This window comes from Mycteria americana, chromosome 1 (genome assembly GCF_035582795.1).
Source record: "Mycteria americana isolate JAX WOST 10 ecotype Jacksonville Zoo and Gardens chromosome 1, USCA_MyAme_1.0, whole genome shotgun sequence".
Classification (NCBI taxonomy): Eukaryota; Metazoa; Chordata; class Aves; order Ciconiiformes; family Ciconiidae; genus Mycteria; species Mycteria americana.
The window spans coordinates 140372126-140395280 of record NC_134365.1 but is presented as its reverse complement, the minus strand read 5'-3'; the positions used below and the strand labels follow the sequence as shown (position 1 = coordinate 140395280).

At 38.6% G+C, this 23155-nt stretch overlaps 1 protein-coding gene across 2 annotated transcripts in view; it reads right to left on the bottom strand.

Moving 5' to 3' along the window:
* Nucleotides 1-597: 597 nt before the first annotated feature.
* Nucleotides 598-23155, bottom strand: part of ARHGAP6 (Rho GTPase activating protein 6) — a 341268-nt gene continuing 318710 nt past the window's right edge. For both annotated transcript variants that reach the window (XM_075522445.1, XM_075522451.1), the window contains exons 7-13: nucleotides 21686-21836; nucleotides 20390-20538; nucleotides 16893-17072; nucleotides 11506-11603; nucleotides 5091-5353; nucleotides 3424-3504; nucleotides 598-2687 (exon numbers count right to left, since the gene is read on the bottom strand). In XM_075522445.1, the coding sequence (XP_075378560.1) occupies nucleotides 1981-2687; nucleotides 3424-3504; nucleotides 5091-5353; nucleotides 11506-11603; nucleotides 16893-17072; nucleotides 20390-20538; nucleotides 21686-21836 (1629 nt within the window). In that variant the 3' untranslated portion in view covers nucleotides 598-1980. The remainder of the gene's footprint in view (nucleotides 2688-3423; nucleotides 3505-5090; nucleotides 5354-11505; nucleotides 11604-16892; nucleotides 17073-20389; nucleotides 20539-21685; nucleotides 21837-23155) is intronic.

The following is a 23155-nucleotide window of genomic DNA, read 5'->3' as shown; positions in this document are numbered from 1 at the left end:
TAATTCCCTGTAGCAAATCTGTATCAAGCCTGGGATAATATTGAGACAAGATCAAATAGTGAGGATTGCTTGTGAGAGCTCATTTTTGTCCTTCCTTATATTCCACTATCTTTTTAATTTGGGGTGGGTTTTTGGGGGTAATAAATTGACACAGAGCTGCCGCAACAAGCTACACGCAAGAACCTTTTCCTATCAAGTCTCGTATCAAGACGGTATTTGGAAAAGCCTTGCAACCACCAGAAGAAGAGAGCTGAGATATATCCTGAATGCAGTATTCATAAAAAGAGCTGGCCAGCCTGACAGTGCTGCAACAGTCAAAGGCCAAATCCTGCCCCTTTCTACTTGGGTTAGTGCTTTTATCTAACAACTTTACTTGGGAAATGGAGATACGATGGGCAGACTCTTAATGTGATGGATTTTAAGCCTAAAACTCAAGTAAAATCTTGGATCTTGTATATTTAAGTCATATTTGAAAGTGGTCCTTAAGCTCCTAAGCCTTTTAGATGTTTTTGACAGAAGTACTCAAGAATGTAATAAAAACACACCAATTTTTACATAAACCTTACTTCAAAAAAAGGAGCAAAAAATATGCTCATTATTTTGCTTAGCTTTTTATTCCATCGTTATGGCACAAGATAGAACTCAAAGACAACATCACTGAGTAAGTCTTCAACTTCATTAAAATTAAGACTAATACGTTTTATAAAATTCTTTTGATATGATACACTTTCCCTTATCAAGTGATAAAAAGAATTCTCTTTAGAATACTGAAGTACATTGCCACCTGCTGGCCATAAACAATTTTGCAATTTAAAAACACCAGAACGTGTATAAAACAGCAACATTGAACAATGCAACATACAGTTACTGAAGAAGTACTATTGACCCAGACTTTGGCACAATATTTATAGAAATGCAGCTGTGAACTTCTCCAAATATCATGTTAATTTCTGAAACTCTGTGTAACTCCCTTTCCTATGTCTTGTCTGTCTGCATTTTTTTTCTTTAACTTTCTTAATGCTGAAGCTTTGTTATTTCAAAGGAAAAGCCATATTCTTCCTCAGTTGTTACACACCTCAATTTATTGGGTTTGGTTTTCTAAAATTTGGATTCCAGTTTATTGTTTTAGAAGAATACATAAAATCATACATTTATAAATATATATATTATATCCTGTATATATAACATTGGTTTTCCTCTAGAATGGGAGGGCAGACCTTTGCACTACATCCTTAGTTGGTTTAGGCATGGCCTTGCTCTTGGGTGATTCTCTGAGCTGCTTCCTATCAGAATCTAAAAAAATATTTTTACAATCTTGTATCAAATTCTAATTTTGTTTGCAAATATATTTATAAGAAAAAAATATTTGGTATTTTCCCCTCTAAGCTCACTACTACCCTTATAAAATATATGGCTTTTCATGTTCCACTCTATTTTAGTGTTTTTCAATAGGCAGTGAAAAGAAGGACAACTTCCCCCTTTAAGAGTTTTTTTTTTATATAAGCACAGAAACCAGCTTGTGCACTTTCTATAGAATTCCAACGCATATCACGGTAATGTAAGTGCAGTGATTTTTAAAAAAGCAGTCATGATTGATTGACATCTGTATATGAAAACATAATATATGATTATCATACAATACCCATTACAGAATATACAATCATCAAAACTGCAGATATATAAATACATTTTTAGCAACATCAAAGCAACAGTTTTGTCTTATACACAGCGTATGCATACAGAGTTATTAGACTAAAATTTTCATCTTGTTTTTTCCTCAAAAGCTTGCTGAAAAACAGGAACATACTGTATTTGTAAATGAACTGTTGACAGTGCTGTTAAGAAATTAAAGTGAACAAAGTTTAAAAAATGTATATGCAATTCAGTTGGTATAAAACAAACAAGCCCTCCCCGTTTTCCAATGTCACAGTTGTTTTCCTATGAGAGGGAGGGTATGAGTGGCAGTTCTGCAGAGTCCGATCATACAAGGGTTTCCGGGAGGGCATCAGGGTTATCAGCTGATAAAAGCTCCCAAATCTGCCACCTCTCCCTTTGCCAGTCATGCCAGTCCGCCTCTGAAACGTTTTTACTGTTCTGACTGTGAGGTGCTGTGGAATAGACGTGACCCGCTTGGGTATGCGGGGCCAGCTGCTCCTGCCTGGAGGTGGCCTGGTCAGGGGCTTTGGCTGGCAGTCCTCCAGCTGCTCTGGTCCCTGAACTTTTTTCTTGGCGTTGAAGTCTCCAGAAAGAGTGCAACGTTGAAGAAACGCTCGATCGCTGTGACAATGTAGAGCTTGCTTTTGTTGGGCCTGGGTAGGGGGGTGGCGGTCTCTCTTTTCTGTAGAAGGGCTTGGCTGTGCTTTGTGAGCAGCCCACGTCCAAGTCATGCTCACTGAGGTCCTCCACACTGCTTAAAGTCAAGTGCCGCTCCGACTTTGAGTGTGACAGGTCTGAACTCCTACTGCCGACTTCTATTTGTGGGTTACTGCACACCCGAGACACCATGGGATGGAGCTGACACTCAGGAATCGCAGCAGTCGTCTGGCTCCTTCGCATGACCTGCCTGCCGTTGTCCAATTCGGAGGAGCTGCCTTGCCACCGAGGAGAATACATGGCAAGGTTCCCCTGGGAAAGAGAGCACTGTCCGGGTCGCAGCAAGCTGCTTTCATAAATGTTCCCGTAAGAACCTGGGGGCCAGAGTCAGAAAGACAACATCAGTCTGCGTAATCATTTACGTGGCATTTAACAGGTTATTGCTTTTCCCCTGCATCACTCTGTAGAAAAGGGATGGGGACTTTTATCATCAGGCTATGCGACTGAAGGTGGAACAGCCTCATCACCGGCTGAACCTGGGGACACAGAGCAGCAGCCCTACATCTATCTCAACCATGTCTAATATATTACCTGGTGACTCTCATACTTGGCTCTGACATAAAGTCTTGCAGCACTTAACATCTTTAAAAATGCCTGAAAAGCATAGGGGTGTTTTAGTCTCACAGTTCTTCTGTGAGGTGAGTGCAGATGGGAGAAAAACAAAGGCAGGGCCAGGGACTTGCCGGGACCACGCCGGCCAGTGGCAGGGTCAGCACCCAGGGTTGCCAATCTCACAGCCTGTGCTAGTGCCACTGCAGCGGCTGCTCTCAAATCCCCACCAGGCATCCACCTTCCAATGACTTTTAGAAGAATACAAAACTATTTTTTGAAGTAATTTTAAAATGACTTTTTAAATGATCTTGTGACAGTTTGAAATGTTGCTGCATTTGTATAACCACTGGGCTTCTCCGTACTTCATTGAACAGCAACCTTTTAAAAGTCCAACTCTGGACAATGCGAGTTCTACTGGTTTCACTGCGATTTCTCAAACCCAGGAAATTGTTATGTCTTTCCTAGATTTGGGCTTAATACTTCTGAGAAATAACTGACCTGTCATTGCTGGATCTTTGCAGCCACTTTTCAGCGTTGAATGCCAGGTGCCCCAGATATCAAAATGATCTTCGGAAACATCTAAATAGCAGTAAGAACAGGAAGAAGATGATGAATCAATCCTTAATGAATAAGCGATTATTTAAAAGCATTCAAGTGGAATGGTAAGTTAAGAGGACATAAAACTTTATGTAAGGTGTCAGAGTCGTTAACATACACTAGCATGTGGCTCACCATGCACCTAACACAAACAGCTCTCAAATGTGTTGTTCACAGTTACTTGCTGTTTCAGGCTCAGACCCTGTAATGAATTCAGTGAGCTCTGTATGGGCAGGACACCTGAGCTTGCTGAGAGAGTGGAATTTCCCTTAAGCTTTACTGAAGTCAGTGGGAGAATTTGCACGAGAACAGGAGGATTTGGTCAACAGAAGGTAGTTCATGTGCTTTTTATGGGAAAGAAGGGCAAAGCTCCCTCAGGCAGTCCCAGCCCCAGGGGTCACTGTAAGGTATGCTCTATCAACCTGCAGCATCACTTGTTCTTACAAGGAAGTGCTAACACAGATTAGAGATTTAATGAAATGCGCACGCCAGGCATTGTGCTGGATTATAACTGGTTTGTGCCTTTTTCTGATTCCATCTGGCAGTAAAGGAATGTCTAATTTGTCATGGTCCAGTATCGTTTTGATGCATATTAAAATCCAAAAGATGGTTAGTATGATAAAACTTCATGTAATTTCCTGTTTATAACTTACTAGAAATCTAACCAAATTTTGAAACCTATTCAGAGATTTACATGCTGAATACAGAAAATAAATACCCACTGACATTTATAAAGCATATAATTGAGATAATAGTCTAAATCCCATTAATTCCAAAGGGAATTAAGTGCCTAACTAGTACCTCTGAAATAAAATGGTTTTAAAAATACCACCATACAGTTATCTGCATCCCTAAGCACTGAAAGTCCTTAAAGTATGGCTCCCTAAATACGCATTTCATGAATGTAAATTTTTTTAAAAAATATGTTTAAATTAAAAGCATCTTGAAGTGCTGGTGAGCTATCAGTTTAAATCACAGTTCTTTACAGAAGAAATCATTCAGGTGTGCACTCCCTAGATAGCTATGGAAATTATGGATCCCTGCACTAGTATTGCTAGATGTGTAATTGGTAGCAGATGTAAGCAGAACATAGCAGAACATAGCTCAGCTATGTTCTCCAGTGAGAAGGAGCTGAGGTCATTCTTTTCAATTGGAGAAAATTTGTAGCTTGACGTCTTAATGTCTCAGATTTTTCCAAAGTCTGGACCATAACTTTGCAGGTATTACCATCCTATGGATGAGGACTAGAAATCAAAATCTTTGCCATGCTGTCAGAGACAGGCTGAAAAGCAGGACATACATAGTTCTATTTTCCTAAATAAAAGCTCTAAGTTTTGAGAAATGCCATACCAAGAGCATCCCTGACAGATGGCTGAGCTAACGAGGAGGACTGAGCACAGACCCTTCGGGCTCAACACAAGAATGTTGGTCAGTCATTTCTTGTAAGGTTATTTACACTATTTCTCTCAAGTCCTGGTAGATGATAAAACAGAGCAGATGCTTTTCAATTGTTTCAGAAATCCCCATCACATGCTGAGCAGGAGAAACATGAGCAGGATGTACTCTACCTTTTCCAGTCTGTGATGCAGAAGAATTCTCCTTTGTCTTAGGCTGCAAATGTCCAACCAGCATGTACTGTTCAGGTACCTTGTACAGCTTATCTGGGCTGCGGGCAGCTTCTTCTTGCATTGTCATCGGCGAGCGCTCAGACAGTACCGGGGAGTTGTTGTCATAAGGGGAGACATCTCCGCTTGAAGCTTTGTTGGAGTCTGTGGAAGAATGTCTTCCTCCCGTGGAGTAGGAACCTTCTGACCGCAGCGTCTCAGGGCTCCTGAGAAATTTTGATAAACAAACTACTGTTAGTGAAAAATGCTTTATGTTCACAGCTACAGGTGCAGTTTGACATCGTACAAATAAAATCAAATACAGGAATATGATCACAGCTGCTGAAATGAAAACACTTCAGAAGCAGTACAGAGGTGAATTTTCCATGAGTAAAACTTTTGCCATGAAGTGGCCAGCAGAGGCCACTAAAAATCAAAAGATGTCGCTGTCAAGAAAGAAAACAACAAAAAACACACAACTGTGCAGTTCACCACAGGAGATTAAATAGTGAATCAATTCCTTATGTTACCTTGACAATTTAGCTTGTTGCAACAGTAAATCTGAGGGCATGATAGGGAAGATTTGTTTGATGCTAAGCAGTATGCTAAAATCACTTCTTCCATTCTGAAGTACTATACAGTCAGAGAAATAAAAACCATAGCTTGCCTCTCACGCTGTGAGAAGGATCCTCTTCTAGAGACATCAGAAGGTAAATATTCTACAGGGGACAAGCAGATGTATCTACTGTACTTCTGATGGGAGCAGCAAACAACTGGTTCTGGTAACTTCTACAACTTCTTTTACCCTTTCACCTTTACATGACCAACAGCATGGCCTGCATTTAATTTTGACAAAAAAAGGCAAACAAAACCCCACTGAAGTACAGCCAAGGCTCAGAGAGACAACTCTCATTTTTAAAGTGTGTTGGGAACTTTGAGGGAGACTTCTTGAACTGTTACAGTTTACTATGCAGATAGGAGGCAGTCAGTGAGTCACTGAACCTCCCAAAGAATATGTAGAAATACTCTGTAAACAAACATAACTTTTTTCCCATCAGTCCTCCCTAATTTATATTTCTATTACTAATTTTTCATTTCTCTGCACCTTGATCTTTGTTTCTTAGATGCTTATCTTTTGCTTCTCGAGTCAAACACTTCTCTCAGTGACCTCACGTTAATATCTGCTCTAATTGCATGTGATACGACAGTGGCTCATACTTGTAAATGTGTACTGAAAACTTTCAGCCCTTCTGAGAGTCAAATCCAAAGAGAGCTTGAACCGAGTGAGCAGCCAAAGCACATTACTTGTTATGGAACAATAACCCTCTTTCCAGACAAATGAAATAAAACTGAAGAAAGAAAATAAAGAAAACATACAGCGGTAAGACAGGCTAGCCACAGCACACTAAATATTAATAAAGAAATAACGACAAAACTTAACATCACTTTCAAGCTGTTGGGTTTTTTTTCCTGGCCAATTTACATATTGCACGTCCCAAACCACAAAATATATACACTCAACATCGTGATTATTATGTTATTCAATATTCTTTTTTTTTTTTTTCTTCACTATAAAAGCAACCATAAAGTGCTGGGAATAAATTAACTAAGTTTACTCCTTGGTAACTCCCAGCAAGAAATCCATCACTGAACTGATCCTGAACCTTAACTGAGGCCAACTCACAAAACCAGAGCTGACGTTTGGCAAAGTAGTGCTGTCCCAGGCTTCCCAGCGTGGTTGGTATGGTAATGTTGGGGAGTCATTAAAAAAGAAAAAGTAAATCATGCCTCAATTATGTAACTTCCCATCTCAACTTCTCATCTGAAGAAGAGTCCAAGGTAAATTAATCTAGAAACAGCCACACACTGAAGAATTACTGTCTTTTAGGTATGTACAATTCTATCACATTTTTTCTTCTCTTTTTTTGTCCCTTACGCCTCTCTTTCTGCCCTCCTAAGTTCTAAAAAAGCTTGTGGAGTGAGTTAAGATGAGATTTAAGCAATGTCTTTAGAATTTTAGAAGAACCAGAAAGACCTGAGAGAAAAGGGGAGAAATGTTGGTATCTGTAGATTTCCTACGACCAAATGTCTTTCTCTCCAGCTTTCTAGACTGAACGTCATCTAAACCTCACCCTGCTAGCATACAGACATACTTAGCACTAACGGTGACACCAATAAGGCTTATCGCATGTAAATCTTTGCAGGATCAAAACCTAACTATGTTGCACAGGGCAAAGAGAGAGGTATACCACCACTTAGCCATGGCAAGGTAACACAAGGAATAGGGGAAAGGGAAATGGAAATGAAAGAATGTGGGAACAAACTTGAGCTTTGTGAAACACTGATTTCATGTCTTACCTTGAATGATCTGTTATAGTCTATCTCTTCTCAAGACAGAGCTCCTGATAAAAATTTACTTAAATGGAAACTGTCAAGCCTTTGGAAATACCCAAATGTTCAGGTTTCTAAACTCATTTCCAGTTTCTGCTAGTAAGCCCATGGAATTACATATGGATAATATAACTTTCAAATTTGTTTAGAGAAAATAGCTTTAAAAATCAAAGAAAATGCCTGTGGACTCTGCCAATCTTACTACAAGAAATCGTCAAAATGGATTGAATACTTCAAAGTTTCAAATTGATTTCATACATTTGCAGCTTTATGATGCCCTTCACGAACAAAATAAAACACAACTTGTAAAAGATTTTGGCTCGCATCTTTCCAAATAAATAACGAATTCTCACATATTCCTTAAAACAAAACTTTTGCATCTGTTTGCTTTACAGTTTGCATTCAGTAGCAAGCAGATGTTTACTAAAATCCAAAATCCATCTTCCCCTGGATAGCTGTGAGATTCTCTACCCACACACTGGGGAAAAACTACACTGGGAGGCAAATGTAAATATTGCGCAAGATACCCACTCACCTATATGCAGTCTATGAATAAGGGCAGATTATGGTCTCCACAAAGAATAATAGAAGATTATGTATTATCAAATGTGAGAAATGGGAAGGCAAGTAAAGTATTTTCTAGTGGTTATGAACTATGTTAAGGAAAAGATTTAAAAAGTGGTTACGTACAAATGGAAAGATTTGAAAACTGCAGAAGGAACCTATGCCACGTGTTCAAAAATACTATTTCAGATTCCAAAACAAAAATCAACTACGCTATGAAGGAGTCTTGGGCTTTCCTTGTTAACTGGCATCCTTCTGAACTGATGTTATCCACCAGAGTCTACTTGCATGGGTGAACTGGAAAAATGTTAATAATAATAATTACTTCTACTGGGGATATTCCTACTTTTCTACTGGCATCAAGGTCATCAAAACAGGAAATCCCTTTTTGGTTTTGGCAGAAATCCTTTTCTGTTATACCTTAAAGCTTCTGAGCGGGAAAACAATTATGTCTTACAAGAGGCAAATCATACAGTGTGTGATGGCTTGGCAGCATGCAGTACTAATTTCCACACATATTTGAGCAACATAGGTGCCACCAACAAAACAGATTGTTACGGGATTATGATGTGGTTGCTGCTGTAACAGGGTAGAGGACTCAATGATTCAGGGAGCCTCTGCAGCTTTGAAAACTGCATTTACACATACTATATGGCCTATTGTACAGCTTCATCTTTGCGCCACAGGTTAGGATGGATTAAAACCCATCATCACCATCCAAAAACATTCAAAAATTCTGTAGCTTTTAAACTCATTTACTCTACAAGGACTACCAACCATCATAAGCAATAAATAATCGTAAGAAACAGATTTTATTTTTGTGTTAGTTTAAAGATGCTTCATCTTACAGCTGGAAACCCCAAATTCCATTGTCATCAAGCCAACATACAAAAAAGTTGGGAAAGTCATCCACAAAAGCAGACTTCATAATTGCTGCCAATGGTAATTAGTGCTTTACCATGAATGACTTCCATAAACTCCCTGACACACCATTCATGATGCTCAACTCTTAAGAGAACTGAAAGATGAGGAACATCTGATTTGTGCTCCACTGGGGAGGAAAAGAGATCGCGTTTTCTCTGTTAGATCACAGCCAAGAAAGCATTTGTAATGACATCAAAAGCAGAGATGTGAGGGCAATTGCAGTAGCAGGACCTTCAGAGCAATTAATATGACATTAAAGTCTTGAAGTAGATTCCACGCTCTATGTTATGCAGTCAACTAGCTTTTCTGATGAAGATTGTCTTAAGAATATGTAAAGCTTTCTGTTCCATGGATCCCAATTTGGGTCTTGAGTATATGACCAGGAAATTTCCAAGACTAGTAAGGATGTAGTTTGGAGGCTCACTTTTATCAAATCAAGACAAACATCTCCTTGTTGTCTGCTGCCTCACATTTCTTACAGGAAAAATAACCAACAAATACGTAGCCTCAAAAGTGAGATTATGTTCTGAAATAGATGAATCTCTTAAGAGCATCACACTCCTAGCAATAACACTAAGCAACATTCCCTCTAATTGCCTGGAATATCTTAACCAAGAAGTTGCAATCACAGTGAAAACATACCTCATTAACATTAAGAAAATCACTTACATGACAGCAGAGTAGAAGAAAAATGATACATAGTAAGTTTTTCCTATTTCAGTGATACTTCATCTGCCCATTACTGAAAATACAATAAGTTGGTACTAGTGTAGCCATATGTTCCTATTTGGTTTTGTAACCTTTGCTTACAAAACCCCTTTTGTCAGCTGTGACCAGCTTTGCACAGAAGATCCATTTTCTCCTATAGGTGTGCATGCTGGCTGAAAAGTAAGGAAGCTCAAGGAAAAGTCAATTAACTTAAAGGAAACAGGATCTAACAATAATCTGTTACATCCACAATGATTTGCGACAAATTTATGCTCAATTGGTATGTGTAGCCACATGTGAGATACAATTTTATGTCTTTATATTACATATATGGTGAAATTCAGCATGAAGGTTTTTGTTAGCTTGAGCTAGAAAAAATATGATCATTCCAAACTGAGGGCTTAAAGAAAGAAGCCTCTACAGACTTCACCATATGTCATGCGACTTGCAGTGTCTCTCCTGACTGTGGTCTTGGTTCATGGCAAATGTGAAACAAGTGTAAAATACAGCTAATGTACCTCTAATTATCCTGCATTTATTGTGCTCTAAATATACACATGGTTACTCGTCAGTCAGACGTGAACTAACTGCAATTATTTCATATCTGTGGTACACTAAGAAAACACACAGAGACAATTACCACAAATCAGATGATCTGTGATAATTTGCTACTGCGTGTTATGTGTTCATGTGGTTAAGTCAACAAACTAATAAAATCCTTTACAACACATGATATATTCTGCACATATTTTTGTTTATAATTTTTATAATTAAAGAAAGCTTTTTCCTCCATGTATTAATTATACTATTTCTTTTATACCTCTTCCTTTAAAGCCAGGCACATTATTACATTACCCCCAACTACACAATGTTAGGAGGGAGAGGAAAAAAAATTGTAGCTAACTGACTGTACAAATTAAATTTTATTTATATTCTCAATGCACTAGGCACTTTCCACATACACAGGAGGAAGACAAAGTCCAATCTGTCCCAGAGAGTTTAGAGTCTAGGAAACCTCTTAAAAATTACTTAAAGCAAGCTTGTCAAATTTTGTGATTCTGGGGTCTGACATATTGGGATTCACTAGAATAAAGGCAATGACTGTGTGTCCCATGAGAAAGCCAGGAATCCTGTTAATCCGAATGTACAAACTCACAGCGTTAAGGCACACAAGTGTAGGCATATATTCACCATACACAAAGTTGGAATATGTTATGTATCATAACTGCAATAGAGACCGGTGTGATTTTTTTTCTCTTCAGATCTTTCACAAAACATACAATTAAATAATATCCAAAGAGTCTCCATAAACCTGCTGTTGTGGCAGTTGACTTGTTTACAATGTCCTATGTATATACAATAGGAAAAGAACAACAAACTGGTCAAATGGCTAGCCGTGGTTATGTTAAGGCACTCTAGGGTGTGTTTCAAGGATACTGTAATACATGCCTCCTGTTACTGAAGACTACAACAAACCCAAGACATGAACCAGCAGATCACTAGAATACATCCTGTCAGATAATAGTGCACTGAATATTTTTATGTACATGTCATTCTGTTGGCTACAGCAGAACGCAATCTTTCCTCTGAATCGGGAAACAAGATTTGTCTTTAGAAAACACTGTACAAGAGTCATAATTTCTTTGGCAGAGTCTGTGTAATGGGGAGGATATTTCTACTCTACTGTAGACAGTGCAGAAGAGCTGTGGAAAACTAGAACCTTTTGAACACTTCCAGTGGGAGATAGAAATTCCCAGCAGAAACAGGGATGATGAAAAAACAGATTACTCACGATGACTGGGAAGCTTTCCTCCTCAACAAATAGTCCACAACATCTGGGTCAGTCTCTAATAGGCTAATAAGCACTTCATTCTGTAGGTCAGGGGAAACCTATGAAGACAACAAAAAATACTTAGTCGGAGCGTAATATCCTTTCACATACATTAATTTTGGTACTATGCTTAATCTAAAAGACCAAATACAAGTACATTGATGGAGAGTATATAAAATAAAGATTCAGAAGCTTCCACTTAAAAGAGAAATTTCATGTAACAACAGATGAAGTAGGACTAAAGATCCCTTTGTACAATGTCAAATGTTGATTACTGTTGAATAACCCATTGGTATCCAGTTGGGTATTATATCTGGTAACAACAGTGGGATTACTCATGTATCGCAACCTCAAAAGCTCCAGTTTAGGGTCCTCACCTTACATACCCATTCAAAGATCTGGGGACATTTACAAATTTCCATTCCAAGCAACTGTACTTCCCTTCTTTTAGAAACAATGTGAAATGTAATGACACAGGAAGGAGAATGTTTCTTCATATATTCTGTAGCATTTGACTTATTTATGTCCTTCTCATATGGAAATTTCATGGTAACTGTTCAGTTCTTCATGTTGAGAACTATGAAGTTCTTCAATGGCTTAATTTCAGTGACAGCTGCCAAAGGTCAACATTTTTCTAAATGAAGCCTTATAAACATTTAATGTTCAGGTATCCATATGGCCAAATCCTGGGATCTAGAAGCATTTAAATTCCTGCTTATGCTCAATCAGAACTTGAGTAATTACAGAATTTATCTGTCCATAACTCAAGTTTACAAGTGGGTCCCTGTTGGATCTCCAGCCACTCTGGACTTCAGGTAGTAGCAACAGGCTCAGCCAGAATTTGTGTCATCTTCTTTGGAGTTTGGCCTTCTGATTTGCTAACTCTCTCTAGTGCACTTTATGTGGAGATGAACCTTCAAAACACTTGATAGCTTCAGCTGCTGCAGGATATAGCAACATCTCCTGGGCAGGTAGTAGGAATGGCACTCCAGAAACTGCCCAAGTAAACTTTGTGCTTCCAACTGCATGCTACGTGAACCTTATCAATCCTTAAGTGAGTTTGTCCACATCACAGTGGAACATTCAGCTCAACCTTCAAAGCACTGAAACAGATTAAACCATCTGAGAAACTTGAACTAACAGCCCAGGTTCACTCATGACAGATGAAGCTGGAGGCAAGACAGTCTCAGCAAGGGGTCATCAACTGTGCAATACGCTTCTGGATGCAATTTGTCAGAGCCTGAATCTCTTGACCTTCAGGTCACACTGCATGGGCCATTTTTTCTCCCTGACATTTCCTGGGAAACAGGAATAGAATTACTAATAGATTCCTCAGGTGAATACCTCAGTTTGGGAGGTATTTAGGGAGTCAAGTTACAGAAAAGGCGTATTTCTTTTAAAAAAGGAAATAATTTAAAAATAAATGAAAATAGGCATCATTTAATTCAAATTGATTCAAAATCTCTATGAAAAACTTGTATGACCACATTCCTTTTTCACAAATTGTATTTAGCCTCTAAGCTGGAAAAATATCTTACTGATGGTCATTGATATACCAGTCTCTAAATAAATTATCTTCTCTTTATAGGAACACATTTTTGGAAACCTGGTGTGCTGTAACTTCTCCATTTAGACAGCCTTTCTATACAGTAGAATAAAATCCAGATAAAGTTTGAGGGTTAAGCAGAATCCATGTCTTTCTTGCTAAGTATGTAACTTAGTATTCAGCTTTATATCAAGTTGATAAACTTGTAAGAATCAACTGAGAGGACTTTGTCAGAAAAATAAAAATATATTTTCCATTATTAAAAAAAAAAAAAAATCAGTCTTTCATTCCATAAAAATGAATCTGAAGAAGTTCCAACAGAAGTTCAGTTCCAGCTGAAAGCATCTGTGAAACCCAAACTTAACGGTTCTATTGAGTTATAAGACTTTTATCTGAGTGAATGAGGGCATATTAATCTATGATCCTTCAACTGGATTTGTACTGATGGTCTCCTTGCAAGCTATCTACTGAGTTTTGGGTTTCCTCCTGTGCAGCAATTTACTTCATTTTAGTTAACTAACTTGCAAGTGTAGAAATGATATGCATGTAATTATAAACTTACACTTATAGAGAACTACCATACTGGTATCTCAGGAAGATGTTACAGGGCTGCAATAACTACTATTGAATTAATTGTTTAACTGGCAGTTGTGGCTGAGTAGATGGATGAAAACTTGATATTCAGGGACAGAAGGGAAGCCAAGGCACTGCTGACATAACAGCTGTTGAGCACATACTGGGATGCATCAGAGGGCTCTGGGGTTGTCAGGACTCCAGAAGAGTAGGAGATACTCTGAAGTTTTGGGGCTGGGTGCTACAAGGGTGGAGGGACCCTTGAAGTGTCTCCTTTGTGCTGTACCTTGGTACCGATGTGGCACAGAGAGGCACAGTGTGACTGCCTCTGCGGTGGGGAGGCCACAGAAGCCTCTAACAGTAAAAATAAGAAATTTCAGACATTATGTAGTGCTTCTTTGCAGCAGGGCTGAATTTGGGTGCTAGGAGATGAAAATGCATGACCAAGCTGCTCTTCTCCAACCTCCATGCCAAGTCAAAGCCAATGAGACGAAGTGTGGTTGAGCTGTGCCTCCCTGCATTCAGCTGCTGGGCATAGTTCAGAGACTAGCAAAGAACAGTCCTTTGTACAGTCCCATAAAATGTTTTGATGCATCCCTAAGACTCACTGAAATGGATAACAGTTGGATATAAAAGGCCTTAACATCCTTAACATCAATGAAGCAAGATCAGAATCCATCTTCTATACAAAATCCACATGTTTGCATGTTACTGATGTCAATGATAATTGTTTAATAAAAACAGTCCCCAGTGTCCTGGGTTGTTCTGACAAACAGAACCTTCCTGACCCACCAATACATCAGAATCATTCTGATACTGCGGTATGGGTGCCACAACACATCCTGGTTTGCTAGGTTTTATTTCACAAATGTTGTTCCAGTTTCAATGCTGAAGCCAATCAGAGTTTTATAACCTCCCCATATACAGAAATAACAGAAAAAAACCCCACCAAAACCAAAACACCTTAGCAGCAATACACTGTACGTTATAGCTGTAGCTGAATGTTAGAGTCCAGATGTTTTTCTTTTTGTAAGTAGCATAAATGTCAAGTATAAACAGCCGTTCTGGTTTGGCCCCACTCCTACGGGTTTGGAAAATGAATTGTTGCTGCCTGATTTCAAATGATCAGAGTTTTATTACAATTACATGTACAAGTCTTTTCCTTTCAATGCATCTATTACCAAATGATACACTGGGCTAATTATCTTCAGAATACAAAAAGTCTCTCTGTGCTGCCAATTAAAACATGAAAAAGATGAAAGTAAACCCTGGTAGAAGCTTTACAAAACACTAACTATGAGCAATTTGACACAATCCTACAGATCAAGTATCATGTGTGAGTCTAGACATTACTCGAGAAAACAGGCAGAACTTGCCATGTTGTTTGTTAAACTATGGCAGTGGGAAGAGTGAAAGCACCCAGAGATGCTCAGCTGTTAGACATTTCTATAAATTTCACATCAACGTATTTCAGCTTTCAGAAGAGCATCTGAGATAGGTTTGTCTTTCTCTCACATGCAGCTAGCCTCTCATTTTGAAATCTGATTCTAATCTTCCTCCACAATCTGAAAAGCTACTCTGGAAAACAAAAGAAAACTCCTTTTTTTTTTCCACACTTTTTTAACCTTCAAATGAAAATGCAAGCACTGAAGAGATAAAGGAATAAATCTGTCACAATTAAAAGAGACCATATGTAGGTTAGTCTAAACCTAAGCCCCACCCTTTCCCCATTGAAAGTCGGAATGTGTGCCTAAGTATTATGTACTGAGATGTGGCCATGCTGCAAAATGTTCTTAAAGAGAAACAACGATAAGAAAACTTCAGGTATTGCAAGTATTCTTATTCAAGTATTATTTTAAACTTGCTAGTGCTATCCACACTCTGGGCCAGCAGACCTTCGCACAAGAGTGCAGTTCTGTCACTTTCTTTTCCTGCTGTGGAAGGAAAAATAGCACCTAAAGTTTCCCCAAACTGTGAAAAGCATTAAAAAAAAAAAAAAAAGATTGTGGAGTGTCTCACTGGAACAAGAATAAAAATAAAGCAAAGGATGTAATGAAAGGCAATACAGTGTGAGGGAAAAGACAAGAAAACCACAAAGAAGTTCATTTGAGGCTAAGACTGATAGGCAGGGCTTGTGACTGCTTTCTCATGCTCTTCTCCCTGTTGAAATCTGGTAGACACCTTCCCCTTACAGTACTATGTGGCCATCAGTCCTGCATGCCCACAGTCCAGGCTTGTCCATCTTCTCCCATCCAGCACCCAGCTTTGCTGGAGCACTAACAAGAGTGTTTTTCCTCTTGCTGTGGGAACCGATCTCCTCAGTGTAATATACAGTGCTGCTTAGTTTCAAGACACAACAACCAAAGCTATTTTCACCTTTTCAAGACTAGTGGTTTTGTTAAGACATGTACGCCTACTAAAATGAAGGCAGGATAGTGCCCACCACTAGGTCTGACTGGCCTCTGCTACCCCAGAGCAGGGTCCTCTCAGGTGCAAGTCATACTGAGCTGACCTGTAATTTTGTAGACAAAAAGAGGAAAAGGTAAAGCCACAGAATGAACTGTCCAAGTAACTGCTAGGCACAAGGAATGTGATTTAACTAAGCTGCATCTTAAGTAAACAACATGTCCAAGTGCAAGGTCATAATCCCTTTTATGAAGAACTTCCTTGCTTCAGCAAGAGAACAGGAATGAACTCAGGAACTACACAGATTTATGCTTTACTCCTCTTATCCAACTGACAAATGAGAAAGCTTTGTCCTTCCTCCCCGGTTCAACCAACAATAAAGTCTTTGGTAGGGGAGGCTGTTCCTTAAATTAACCAAGGATCTTTTACTCCCTGCAGAATAATTGGCTCCCTGACTTCCAAAACTGAGAGGTGAAAGGTCATTTTCAGTCTTGTCTTCAAAAATAACAAGCAATGCTGGTGTCTTGTTTGGTATACAACTGAATCGCTAACCCCATCATTTCCACAGACAGAAAGCTTGTAAGGAAGATACTCTTATGTGCATAGAAACCATTCCAGGCAAGATATAAGTACACATTTTTAACACTATTGTTTACTGCAAAGCATTCTCCTTCATAGAAGACTACTTTTTCTACCAATAATAATTGACCCTAATTTAATGCAGTTTCCACAGTTTATTTCATCCTAGTCTACTTTAATACCAACTACCTATTTCCTCCATGAACTTAAAAATGCATAGGAGTAACATGAAACATCCACCTACCATGAAAAGGGCTTCATAGTTTTCAATCATCTTTTGTACGACAGCTATGATAGCAGTACTCTCTTCAGCTCGAGCTGAGCTCTGAACTGAGAATTCTTTGTCTGTAGATTTCTGCTTGTGCAACAAATTAGGGCCAAAGATGGTAGCCAGGTTAAGTGATGTCATTTTATTCCCCGTAATCTAGAAAACAGAATATAAATGAGATGGGGTCTCCCAGGGTCTAATGTATACAGATATGTATATACATCCATCCACACACACACACACACACACACACACTCCCCCCCTGATTTGGCAGATGCTTCATTCATCAAAACCAAAACCGAGTGCTAATCAAATAAAAAAATGAACAATTTTTAGAAATGTTGAAACACCTTGTTTGGACATCTCTGCAACAAGGACAGTGGATTTTCTGGATATATTTTCAAGACTGGAGGAGCAGAAGGTGGAAGTGCTGCCTGCCCTTAATTCCCTGGAAGCTTGGCAGTGGCATACTTCTGAACTCAGGGAAACCTCCCTCCTACTTCAGCACCTCAGCGTATTGCTGTCTCTTAGGATCAAATACTGAAAACTGTTAGCTTTCTCAAGTAGCACTCATGATTTGAAACAGATACAGTGAGGAAAAACACACTTTTCCATGTTTAAACAGTTTAGATAATTAAGGAGCATGCTCATTACTTTTATTAGTATTTTCCTGTCTTTTTGCTTGTTTCCTAGAATGTGCCAAATGTTTACTTGTTGGGTGGATTTTTTTGTTTTGTTAGGTTTTTTTACTTTTTTCCTACTTTTATAACTGTGTGTTCAAAGAAGCAATAGTAACTTGATCTTCGAGGAAGTAGAAGGCTAGGAATACATACTATACTAGATAGAAAATATCTGGAAAATATGTTATATAGGTTATTAAATCAAAATTTTCATTGTCATATTTGTGATTAGACTACTTTTTTCCCCTTTTATTCTTTTAACAGAGCAAAAAGCAGGGGTCATGTGCTTCCTCTCTGTGTCTCCACTTGGTTGCTATTCTGGGAATGCAGAAGAAGATGCCAGCAGTTTGACTATATAAGACTGTAAGTGAATTTCAGCTGTTGATACAGTATTTCTTGCAGGCTTTTTTTAAAGAACAAAAAAATATCATGAGAGTTATTTTCATTTGTTTCAGTTACATTTGAACTAATTAATTTTTAAAAAGGACAAGAAGGGGCACCAAAAGAGGCAGTAAAAATAGCATTTCAAGAAATGAGTGGTACAAAACGAATCTTTTCAGATTAGTATTTTAAGTTTTTTTTTTTGTAGCTGGTCATCTGCTGAATACTCTAGTTGAACTTAGAACTGTGCACTGACTGCACCTGGTTTATTTTTTAGAGAGCTCAACTAGACAGCATAGAGATGATAGTAAAAAGAGCTTTTCCTTTTATCAGTGGGACCATTGTGTAATCTTGGAAAGACATCTGCACTAAGTAGGTGCATGGGCAGTCACAACAAACATGTTGGCTCTTTGTTCAGAGACTCATCCCAGCATGACTGTGAGTACAGCACACTCCCTTATTTGCACACTGCCATGCACCTGGCTGTTTTTCGGGTGACCTGCTTTTTAAACACTGTCAGAGTACTGAGCCACCAAGGATGTACAGGCACGCAGTGCCTCAAGTGTGCCAGGGGCAGCCTCTGGCTGTGCCTGGATCTGCATGTGCAGGCTGTCTGTACAAACAGTGAGTCTTTTCTTAAGGGCAGCCTCAGGGCATCCCTGAAAAAATTTTGTAAACATTTCCACTGAAATTAACTGAATGAGTAATTTTAATAAAGTTAGTCATCCATCTTCATCTTTGTGAGAGAAGGACTTTTGAAAGAAATCGTGAAGAGGGCCTGCGTGCCAAAGCTTGGCTGTTTTCCTTCCAGTGATAGCAAACAGTCTGATAAAATACTTTCTCTTGCCCTGTATGCCTTTATTCACTTAATTATTCATGAATAGCTTAAATAATTGTGAGCAGAATACTGTATTATTTATAACAGGTATCCAATTGCACATAATATTCCTGATGCTTACAATACTGCCAAGATAGCTTACATAAATTTGCCTTGCCAAAATACCTGTAGCAGAGCTGATGTACTGTTAAGGGGAATGAAAATGTCTTTAATACAACTGTTGGGCCAAACCAACTCTCTTAAGGAGCATCTTCTAGCCCTGCAATAACATCCTCTTGGGTATATTCCTGAACCAACAGAGAATTCTTTGCAGGACCAGGGGGACCACGACCTTAGCTGGCTTATACATGTTTTTAAGCACAGTAGAATTGTTACAGGCTGATCTTTTTAAATGCTTTCCATCATAGTGGTATAGCTTTTTATCAACTCCTTGCTGAGGACAAAAATAATAGCATTTAAAGTGGATTTAAAAGTGAAATAGGCCTTGGAGTCACATACAGCACATTGGAAGTTAGGACTTGAGGCAGAAATTCGACAAAACTCAGTCTCAAAGTGCCAATTGTTAAAGCCAGCCAACTGCAAAAGGTGTCCAAATTTGACAGAAGTCAGCAGGGTTTTCCATCTGGAACACAAAATTTTCTAGGAATTTCAGAAGAGTATCACAAGTAACTTCAGAAGTAGTCTCTGCTGCAGTTCAGGGGACAGAGAAGTCCTTCCCACAGATAAACTGGTACGATTTTGTCAAGCAGTGATAGACGGTATCCATCTCATTCAACGTTAACAGAGTTGCCATCTTTTGCAGAGCAGTCCACTCTTCAAGCATCTTCCTGGTAGAAAATGGGAAGCCTGGATTTTAAGATCTCCTCTAGTGTGAACAGCACAGATGCACATGTGTGAATGCTCAGAAGTATAGCTCAGCCACACTGCTATGGATGTTCTTGTCTCTGTGGGATGGGCCTCTCCAACCTCTCCACTGAATTTGGTCCAGGATGCAACAGTAAGGAGGCCAGAAGGAAAACAGGCAAAGATGGACCCTGACTCCAACTAGTGCTTAGGTCTGTCAGTTGCAAGGTCACAGCTGGAGCTCCTGTGCCTTATTTTTTATTCTTCACTACCTAGTGCACATAAGGAAGCTAAGGGAACCATGAAGTGAACTGCTATGTCCAAAGGTCATATAAGAAAGCAACAACAGAGAATTAAAAGAGAATGAAAAAGCATACTCTTGAATGCCTGACACTTTCCTATGTGAGTATTTGTTCCATAGAATATAATAGGATAAAACAAGGGGGAGTAAAGGATGGATAACATTAGACATTCTTAACAACAAGGTCAATTACGCTGTGAATCTCCCAAAGGAAGTGGTAGATGCTTTACTGATTAAGTCATACAAAAATTAAAGTTTCACAGCCCTAAGAACATAGTAAACAACTAAATGGGAAATGAGCAGGCAAAAATATGAAATCTCTCCCATCTTTCAGGGGTATGCCACCGTTGTGTTTGTTTCACAGCTTTAAAGATCTCTTTTCAGATCATGCATTAAGCAAAGTCAAAGGACACAAGTGACCAGGACTTACCTCTTGCCCATCTTTGTCTGTGGTGTCTTCTGCGTGGCCAGCCACTGTGGAGAGGAACTGCAGCAGCCGGTGTAGGGTATCGCAGTTACAGGGAGGTAGAAGATAAATGAGAAGCTGTAAGGTGCTTAGCTGTTCATCTGGCTCTAATACTAAGAGGGGAAAAAATACATTCTAAGAAAATCACTCCAACTAACCTAAAACCAGAACAAATATACTGTTCCCAGCCCAAAGGAAGGCGTAAGAATAGCTTTGTTTAAGGATCATTTTCCTTATAATATCAGAAGAAAAAGAGAAAACTCGAAAGACATATCAAAAGCGTAACAAATACTGTTATGGGATTTTTGCCTTGGTTGGTCAACTTTTTGCTCACAGGTTCATAGGATCTTTTCTCAGCCTATAAGAGAGCAAAATCCATGTTGCACACTCCAACGCTGTCACTGGACACAAAAATTCTGCTTAATTTTCTACTTACTCCATTCACTTAGGTATAGCTACTGGTATATACAGGGCACCGCTGGGAAGCATTCCAGTCAGGCTTAGGCTTTAGCCATTTTAAATGGGTTTTCTTACAATTTCACATCTTGCAGAGGTACTGGGAGACTGGAAAAGCAACTAGAGATATAAAGGACGTTCTACAACCACCATCACTTTAACCATCTAAAATGCAATGGTAGCCAGTGACAAAGGTGGGACAGAGGCAGGATCTCAGACATCAGGGCTAGAAAGAATCTGAAGAACACATACCAGGCAGCAGCGTAAGCTTGAAGGGTCCAACTTTACTTTTTCCTAAATCTGTGAGAGTCTGCACTCAGGTCTTAGGCAACACATTTGGGAGTACTTAATATGATGGCTTTGAGGACCATTAACTATGATGCAACTTGAACTTTTGAAGCTAGGTTTTTGAAGCCAGACTGGAATTTTGGTCAGTGAACAGCTCTAAAAATTAAAAGCATTAATGGTGCTAAGATACCAGGACTCATATGGGAGCCTGTCATCTGCTACTGCTGAACCAATGACAGGGTTAGGATTCAATAGATAACATGAACCACATTCTATATACAAATGCAAAAATGGGTATAATAAGTGAAATCTTTGTTGTTCTAGTTTTCTGGGTTATACTTACACAGTACAAAAACAAAGGAAAGACCTCAGCAAATTTATACTACACAGATATTTGGAGAAAATCAAGGCTAGAATATTAAATGCACAGAAAAGAAGAATACAGTTAGTACAGATCAAAGAATTCAAACAGGTAAGCTTTTGAAAATAGGTAAATCAAGATGCTGTAGAGCTCACAGAGAGTGTTGATGAAAGGTGTATAAAGTTCTCTGGTGAGAAGCGGGTCAGGCATGTCACGCAGAAATTCCTTTAACAAAGCAGCAACATCATGAATGCTGTGCTCTTCATCTAATACAACATCTATGCCCCGGTCAAACTCTTCACGCAACTGAAAAAGATCATGACACAAACCACAGTCACTTATTGTCCCAATTAGTACATACCAACACAGAAAATCTTTTAAGATGTAGATTTACTCATTTTCACTTTCCAGATTGGACATGACTAGTTTTTGGTAAGGTCAAAGATATAATTCATGTCTAATTGCTGCTTATTCCGTGATACATAACTTAAGGTTTGTACCAGACTGTAATAAAATACAATTCTTTCTTTCTAGCTAATATATGGCACTCTTTTATGAAAATAATGTGCCCAAGTAAATATAATTTTTGCAGAAATGTAAGATTAACATCAAAGGCAGAAACAAGGGATAATAAGGAAAACTGCAAGAAAGGCTTTCTTATACCACCTTAATGCATTATCCCTAGATTTTAGGACCAGAAAGACTAAAATTGCATTTCATAACATTTATGTTTTTGTACAAAAACTTTAATAATAAGACAATGTTAATACCTACCAAACTCACATTTCTCTTGTGATTTAAGACTGTATTTAAGCATAAGCAGTAAGCAGCCAGGTTCACTAAGACTTCACGGCATTTGTCCACACAGATCTTGTTCTGCCTTCCTAATTTAGTTATATTCACTAAGTGATCATCATTAGGGAGTTAACAAACAGCAAGCTAATACCATTACAAGGTATCGCTATTTTTTTCCAGCTACAGTCCTCAGACAAATTCTGTATAATTCAATGGCATCACACTTGCCAAAGGCAGAAGGAATCCCTCTCCCTCATCCAATATGCCTTACGAAAAGATAAAAGCCTGCCTTTCTGGAGAGATTTCCCAGCACCAAGAGCAGAATACTTTCTTCAGGCTAAGAGCTCCACCTTTTACTCTCTTTTCATTTTGAAAATAGTCAAGATGTTTTAAAACTATTTCCTAGGAAAAATTCAAATCTTTGCTAATACTATGAGGTATCATGGTCTCAGATATACCTTCTCAGAGAGTAATTATATCTAAATCTTACTAAACAAGAGGAAATTTGTGGTATCAGCTTTCTTTACCAGGATTATTACAGACATATCAAAAAGAAGAAAGAAGGCAAGACACAAGCAAACTATGTGTCTGTGAGTGATAATCTGTGGCAAATCTTGATCACAGGCAAATCTATCTTGAGTGCATACAGTGTGGAGGAATGTAGAAAATCCTGTACTTTCAGCTGAAATTGTGCTTTCATAACGGGTGTGAAAGGTATTAGATAAAAACTACAACCTCCTTTCTAATTTATCAAGACTACTTTTAACATTATTAGTATCAGTCATTACTAATAATGAAGAATTATGTTATGAAGACCAGAATTTGTTCTT